Consider the following 8,231-nt stretch of genomic DNA (forward strand, 5'->3'; position numbering starts at 1 on the left):
AACAAATCCTGACAGCTTCAATTAAGAGACACAAACTACTGTCTGAAGTACAGCAGGGAGTGAACAAAATGCAACATTCTCACTTCCTTCTAAAAGACACCGTGCAAAATTTCCTTCCGAAAACAAACCCCACAAAACACAACACTAGCTTTTCAGTGCACAAAGAAGCCTTTTTACTGACATCGAGTACCACAACAAATTCTAGCCAGCACATGCCTCGGTGTTGTTTTTCAGCAGCTGAACTGAGCTCACCGACTACTTCAGGTAAGGAGACCTGCACAAACCAAGGAGTTGAGGCTGATGAACACTCCACTTGGTGATTTTATAGGAGACCTGCTGTGCAGGGTTTTTTTTCCACTTGATACTAACTAGGTCTGGGGGGGAAAGGAAAAACTTTAAAAGCCCAATCTAAATTCAGCTGCAGGAGGCAACTTTTAATTGCACTTTGGATCAATAGAGAAGCAATCTAACACTTGCTCTTGGTTACTAGGCAGGGGCTTGTACTTTTCCAGACTGCTTTTCATGTGCTCCCTTTGCCTTATTTGCTCACACAATCTGGATTCTCCACAATTTAAGTGCAGAACAAAGCATTCATATCACTAGAGAACATAACATATTATATACCTGCACCACAGATTTGGGTACCTTATCTGCAGCAACAGCATGTTCAGTAAGTAGTCCCAACATTTAAGTAGTTTAAAGTATTAGAAAACTGCTAAAATAGCAATCAAATCCTAATAGCCTGTACTAAAGTGATAGTTGTACACAAGTACTTAAAAGGTGTCAAGTAGCATTTTATTTCATTTCCCAGCTGTATAAAACTAAGAGCAGCCCAAAAGGTAGACAGACATTAGTAAAGCTCCATCTATGACTCTGCTTCGATTCAAAGAAAACGTGTTATTGTAGCCCTCTTGTGTTCAGTTGGATTAACAGCTATTAGGATCCATAGTGTCCTCCCTTACCACTCCTGGAATCATAAAATTTCAGGGGTTGGAATGGACCTTACAGATCATCCAGCCCGAACCCCCTGCCCTGGGCAGGGACACCTCCCACCAGATCAGGTTGCTCAAGGCTCATCCATCCTGGCTGTGAACACTGCCAGGGCTGGGGCAGCCACAGCCTCCCTGGGCAACCTGTACCAATATCTCACCACCCTCACAGGGAAAAGCTTTTTCCTAATATCTAGCTTAGGTTTCCCCTCCTTCAATTTGAAATCATGGCTCTGCATGCTTTAACCACCCTGCCAGTCAGTTCTTTGCACTCTCCACCTTCCCTGAGTTTCTTTCATGCTTTTTCTCTTTCCAGCCTGGTTGTTAAAATCTAAGCACATTCAGACAATGCTCGTGAATCAGCAGAGTGCTCAGTTGGTATATTCATACTGTAAAACAAGAGAACCACTGTTTTGGAGTAGGAGGACTAAAACACCCCTCATTGCCTGTCAGCCTGCTTATATTCCCAGCATTTCTTCTCCATAAAAGGGCTGTAATTAACACAATTTACAGCCTTGTTTCCCCCTTTTAGTTAGTACCTGTGATACCAAGTTTTAAACTGAGTGTCCCACAAACACCATTTAGACACATGCAATTCTCTACCCTCACAGAAATCACCTTGACACTCTCCAAAGCCTTCAAGTACTACTGACAGTCCTGTTCATTTCAGACCTTCCCTACCAATCACCAAGATGGAAAAAAAATCCTGTTGCCCACCACTCAGCTGGGACACTGCACAGTCACAGCTGTAGGAGGCAGTGGCTTTTACAGTATTCTTTTCCAACCTCCAAAGGCTGTAGCAAACAGAAGAGCAAGTTATGGGTGTTTAATGGGATGGAGTCTTGTAACTCCACATGGTCATGGGTTGTTTCCTAAATGACACTCACCTTCCATGTCTGTTGCCTTGGTCATCCTTTATTCAGCTGTTGCAAGACCAGTTCACTCTTACAGATCAGAAGGCTCAGGTGAGCACTTCAGTTATGCTTCAAGAGCTGCTATCACCTGTCTCAAGGAGCCAAACTCCAGAACAGATGTGCTGCTGTGAAGGAAACCCGGAGAAGGAGCCATAAACTAAGAGAGAAAGAGGGAGAAATGAGTAAGAACAGGGGAAAAAAAGACAAAGGACAGCACTAGAACAGAAAAATAGCTAAGGCTTAGCAACAACATCATCAAGTAGTATTAGCAAGCAATGCCCACTCTTGCTCAGCAAGAGGGGTGTACTTGAGCTCATGAAAACTTAAGAGTTTTGACAGTTACGTGCATGTAGATTTTGAGAGCAGCTGAAACCATAAGGAAAACAGGCTTCAGAAAGAAGAATCAATATAGGTAGTGAGTCATGGTATCTTCTTGATTTGAAAGACAACTATAGAAGCAAAACTAGGAGCAAGTTAAACCCTGCTCTGTCTTTCCTCATAAACAAAGTAAAGGGGAGAAAAGCATTCACCTCCACAGCATTTGTTATTGTAAGCCTGTTTCTTGAAGAACAGGGCAATATAAAGCATTTCAGAGTAAAAATGAAAAGACAACATATAAAAATAGATGGAAAATCCTACAGTCAACCTATATTTCTGCATTAATTCATAATGTTTTTGAGCTGATAAATGCTAAGAGATATCTGAGCCTGTGAGTGTCTCACAGAAAGCAGGATTCAAAGCACACCAGGGCCTTTGTAAGCAAAATTGACCAGAGTTACACAGTTATTCCACTGTCACAGCCAGATGTAAGGCAACCCATCACATCTTTGTGACAAAACGCAATTTAGGAATGCATATCCCAAGTATTCTGCTGAGAAGCCAATCAATCCCTTCCAAATTAGTATAATACATCTAGAGCAAGTCAAAGAATATGCTTCAGCTTCTCCGTGTGAGCACAGATTATATTCTAAAACTAGATCCTAGGTACACAAGTGAGTTGGACAGCAATTAGTTAGACTAGCTCTGAGCTGCCTCTGTTGGGGGGAAAAAGGCTCATGCTAGAGAAACAGAAAGCAAAGGCTCTCATGATCCAATATGTTTCAGTTTATTATTATATCCAAAGGGACAAAAAACTTTGTGGGATCACCTGATAGCAGTCACTTAGGAGATCCAGGAGAAGGATCAAATGCAAATCAGAGGCAGAGAAAACCATCCAAGGCCACATTGCAACTCACTGTAAGATAGTTTGTTGATGACAAAACTTTTTTAATAAATGATAAGCTGGCAGAAATTCATCATTTTCTGTAGAATTTAATCATGGCATTTCAATGTTAGCCAGGTCATTCAGCACTTCATCTACAGAGACAAAGAAAACCTTAGACAGCTTTCCATCTGAAGTGCACAGCAGTAAACTTGATCAGCATAAGAACTTGTCCCTTTGCTGCACCTACAGTATTTTAAGTCTCTGCAATGAGTAAAGTCACCACCATACAAAAAAAACCCCTCAGTTACTAAGACCTGGCACAAAATGTCTGACATAAGGAATGCAAGAAGTGATCAGCTATGCATTCTCAGAAAACCAACACACTTATTTTTGTGCTTTCACTCCAAGGATATTGTTTACAGTTCTCAAACATTTTCCAGTTTAACTAGAGTTCATATGCCTTATTTAAAACATAAGATGGTCTACTGAGACCTCTAAATAGGCTTTTCTGACTACAGATTAGTAACAGCTTCATTTTTTCCATTCAGTTTTTGTTGCAACCAGAAAACATGGGATTTTGCCTTGGGAAAGGTAAGATGTTTAAGCTGATCAAAATGAGACATGACTTGTTAAAAAGATTAAAATTACAGTATTATATACCATTCGCTGTGAGAAAGTATCATGAGACAAGTGTGACCACCTCCTGTGGCTGCAGTTTGTGTCCTCTGTATGTATCATACTGTAGATTCTGCTCTCCCCATCCAGCAAAACCACCACTTCTCTGCTAGCTCAGACAGGTCCAAGGAATCTCAGGGAAGGGGTTGATCCTCTGGTCCTCTGCAGGTAAGAAGGGAGGAACCTTTACAGACCTCTAAAGGGGAACCAGATGAACCAGAGGTCTCTATGAGCTGGCAAGCAAAACACAGGCTAGGGTTCTACATCCCTAACTGGGACCACACAGCACTTGTCTCTCAAGCTCACTGGTTCATCACATGCCTTTCACCTGCTGCAGCTCATTCAGCTCCAATACAACACACCTGAAAACTCTCCCATCAACCTAGAATTTGGACATGGGTCATGGAAAGGAGGAGCCAGAGCATCCAGCGGGGATTGTGCATTCATGGGATGGAAGAAAAGATGGATCATCCAAATAGACTAAGTGAATATCAAGAAATATTTTATTGTACATGTAATCAAAGTTTAAAAAACAGACAAGAAGGAGCAAAGGACAGATTTATCTAGCATCTCTTAACTATGCAGGGTACAGAAATACAACTAGTAAATAATTAGCATGTATTGGTACCCTCTGCTCCCCTTCCCTGCCCCAGTGGAGGAGGTTACACAAGTGAGATCAGCAATGCTTCGAATCAAGGCTCTCAGGAATTGCACACTTGAGCTGACATAGTTGAAGTATGTTCAGTTTCATGAGAGAGCACGAGCCTTCAAAACATTTGTTTATAAACAAACCCACTCTCTCTTCAGTGTTTGTAAGCATTACTCATTCAACATCAAGAGTACATTTAAAAGACTAATGATTTAGTGGCCATAACTGTCTTATTACATTTGAACTGACACTATCTTTAAGTATATCAATTATAGAAAATAGATTCCTTAGGCAATAGAGAATATATTATCTAGTGGCAAAAACAATGTAAAGAAGCAGAGGAAGTATTCACAGGGAAGGGAGGGGGGAGCTGCATGCTGAGCAAGGGCACACTGACTAACCAGAACTGAGGAAGCTGAAGCTCTGGAGTGCTAGCTGCGAAGGAGTTACACCTCAGGATCACTGGTGTACATTTCAGAATGTCTGGTTTGAAAAATGTGTAACTCATCACACCTCTATGTCAATCTCCCATCTTAATTCATGCCCTAGATCCTCCTTACCTACCACAGTAGGATCTTAAACGGTTCTAGCACTGTAACTCAGTTCTGCCTTACATGCTGGAGAAAGAAGGCTTCATTCTCTTCCAGAGTCAGATAGGAAGATGTCTGAAAGTGAACGCACAGCATTATCAGGGCTTATTCACCCCTGCACCCACTCAGTTTCTTTCCTAATTTAGAAGGGTGAAGGCCTTCAGAGCAGAAAGCTGCAACTGCTTTTCCAGTACAAGCTGATTTTCTCTCAAGAGCTTAGAAATAAGCCTTCCCAAAAACCCTAAGCTATACAGCATGTGGCAAGAGTTGAACCAAATCGGTGTGACAAGCGCTAAATCTTGAATTGAAGGCAAGGCAAATTTTGGGATTGCCACAAAAGACTGACTTGTTTATTCTTCAGTGGCCTGATAAGGCTAGCAAATTAAAAGACTTTTCACAAAACTTCCAGAGAAGGCCCATGAACAGGCAGGCAAAATAACGGTAACTACCATATTCTAGATTCTAATGCCCTTTGGAGACTCTCAGATTTTTGGCTTAAAATGCAAGTGAATCATGACATATTAGCCATCTTAATCTATTTCAGCCTACAGCAACGGTCCAATGCAGATTATTAGTGTCAAGTTACACACCCAGGACTTGAATTTACTAACACTCTATGAGCACCACTTGACTGTTGCTGTAAATAAAGACAGTCTAACCCTTAACTCTCCTGCCAGAAAAGAGCCTATTACCTTTGCTAATTGTGCAGCATCACCTATTCCAAGGCCAGAAGACCTACCCATGTTTTTTGTCCTCACACATATGCATGTTTTCAGACAAAACTAAACAGCTCCCAGCTTAAACTCTGTGACATATTACCTTAGGTTTCAAAATAAATTCTCTTTGCAGTGTTCAGATGTAGGAGATTCATTCAACTGACAGAGCAGTTTATTGACAATATATCACTAGTTATTTCCTGTATGTGCCAACTGCACAGCCATAAAAGCCTCCCAGCTCTTCTTCATACTTCTCAGCTTTGCAACAGGAAAGGATCAATATAGATACCTCAGGATTAACAGACCTAGGTGCAGGGGGAAAAAAGGAACTGTTCTGTACCTCAATAATTATTGCTCAGTATTTATCTGTTTTAACCAACACCAAGACAGTATTTGAATTTATGCTGCACTTTAGCAGAGACAGGTTCCATAACATTAAAGAAACATCAGCCTTTCCACAGGAAAAAGTCTCTAAAATTTAGCTGGCAATTTTTTCTTAGCCATTACCTTTAACAAGGCAGATTTGCTCAGCTTCCCATTCTAACAGCATCACAGAGGTGTCAAAGCACATGGCTCATACCCACGGCCTGTCTTTAGAGCAGCTGGGCTGCACATTTTCATTAGAACTACAGAGGTTTATTAGCTATGCTAAAACACTACATAAGGAGCCCAGGATTGCTCGAAGACTCACCAGCTACCTAGACAGAACAGCTGTTCCACAAAAGTGATTTCACTAACAACTGAACTTGAAGACAAACACTACAAGAAAGCCAATAAAGGAAATCTTGTGTGATCAAAGGTTCTCTCGCTATCTCATCTGAAAGAAGCTACCTGCCACTTTGAAGTATCTCCTCCTTCCATAGGAATAACCAACACACCTTTTGGAGGCAGTTTGGACAGTGACTGCTCAAAAGTTTTGCAACAGAACCGCTTTTTTTTTTTTTTGGAAGAGAGAATAAGTTATTTGCACAAATTGAATTTACTACACTCATTTTATACTCTGATAATGGTTTAGCTACAAGGTATCTGTACAAGATATATCAGCAGAGATAGCACATTGTTAACACTACATATGTAAACTGACAAACAACAGGTCCTTTCATCAAGGTATTGCAGGTAAAGCCATTTTTTGTTAGTCCCAGAGGCTGCGACACTGCACTTCTGCACCAAGTTGATTCCTGGTGAGCCCAACAGAAAAGCTGTGCTCTACAGAGGTGACTGTCCATCCTGGAACAGCAGCAGGAGAAGAATCAAACAACCAGTGTTTGCGGTTATATTCTTAAGGAGGATTCCATTCATTCGGTGCATATTGCTGTACATAAGGTGCATAAACCTGTCCTGTATGAGATCAGCGTGAGGAGAAGCCAGTTGCAAGGCTGCAACCAACTACTGGTGTCATGTCCCAGATCTGGAAGAGAATATGGTGGAGAATTACACAGCATTATTCAAAGACCTAACACAGGTCTTTCTGTAAGAGGCATAGAAGCAAACAAACACCTCCCTGGACACAAGGCAACAATTCATGTTTAAACTGTACTTGAGGAAAATGTTGTCAATAGTTGTATCAGCCTTACAAACCAAAAGCCAAACTTGTGGCTCAAGGCAGTCTTCCAGCATTGCTCTGCAGGTCCGTTTTAAGAACTGCTATGCAGTTTGTTACAAACATGCTTACAGAAAAACAAGGACAGACTGGACCAGTCTCAGTTCTGACATGAATGACTGATGTAGGGCTTCAGCACAGCAAGATTCTCTATCAGTCTGAGCAACATGTCACTATCTCACACCCAGGGCTTTTGGTGACCATGCTCCAAGCCATGGAGCCCAGAGTACAGGCACCTGCACATTTCATCAGGTCTGTGTCTTTAAGGCTGCTGGTATATTCTCCTGCTGCTGATGCCTGCTTTGTTTGTTCAGAGACACAACAGCAATGAGTTCTAACAGCTACACTCTACTCAGTAGAGTTACAGGTCATTTCCTCATTCAGCTGCAGGAAGAACGGCCTGACACAAATAATTCTTGCTGCCCACAACAGAGAGCTTTGTAGCAACAGTTGTCAGAAGGAAGAAAGAATATACAAAAATTAGTTCTCTATTAAATATCTCTAATAGATACAGGAAAAAGATGCAGGAATACCTTCACAATCCTGTCGCTCCCACAAGTCACCATTAGCCCCCTGGAGATGTCCATGGACATGTGTGAAATGTTGTGTTTTCCTTCATGAAAGGTTGCCAAGGAGGTACGGCTGCAGGGGAACAATTGAAATGAAAGGCAGCCATCAGGTGAAGCTTCATGGCATCATTAGAGAGGTGCAAAATAAAACTTCAAAGAAAATTAAGTTCCTCAAGTACTAATGAATCAATCCTGAAAACTGCAGTGCCATATTAAAGGGGACAGAATTAAATTAGCAAGTCATGTTAAGGCACTGTTTGTGTAGATACAGAGGTGTGACATTTCCTGGCATTCTGCAGCCTGACTGATGGTAATACTAGAGCAG

At 41.5% G+C, this 8,231-nt stretch overlaps 1 protein-coding gene across 1 annotated transcript in view; it reads right to left on the minus strand.

Annotated features, from left to right (window-relative positions):
• Positions 1-6,678: 6,678 nt before the first annotated feature.
• WDFY1 (WD repeat and FYVE domain containing 1) overlaps positions 6,679-8,231 on the minus strand; it is a gene marked incomplete at its 5' end in the record, with an annotated part of 16,330 nt that continues 14,777 nt past the window's right edge. The window contains 2 exons of the mRNA XM_009072107.1: positions 6,679-7,145; positions 7,871-7,979. Coding sequence (XP_009070355.1) covers positions 7,086-7,145; positions 7,871-7,979 — 169 coding nt within the window. The remainder of the gene's footprint in view (positions 7,146-7,870; positions 7,980-8,231) is intronic.

Source organism: Acanthisitta chloris, unplaced genomic scaffold (genome assembly GCF_000695815.1).
Source record: "Acanthisitta chloris isolate BGI_N310 unplaced genomic scaffold, ASM69581v1 scaffold4343, whole genome shotgun sequence".
NCBI classification, from domain to species: domain Eukaryota; kingdom Metazoa; phylum Chordata; class Aves; order Passeriformes; family Acanthisittidae; genus Acanthisitta; species Acanthisitta chloris.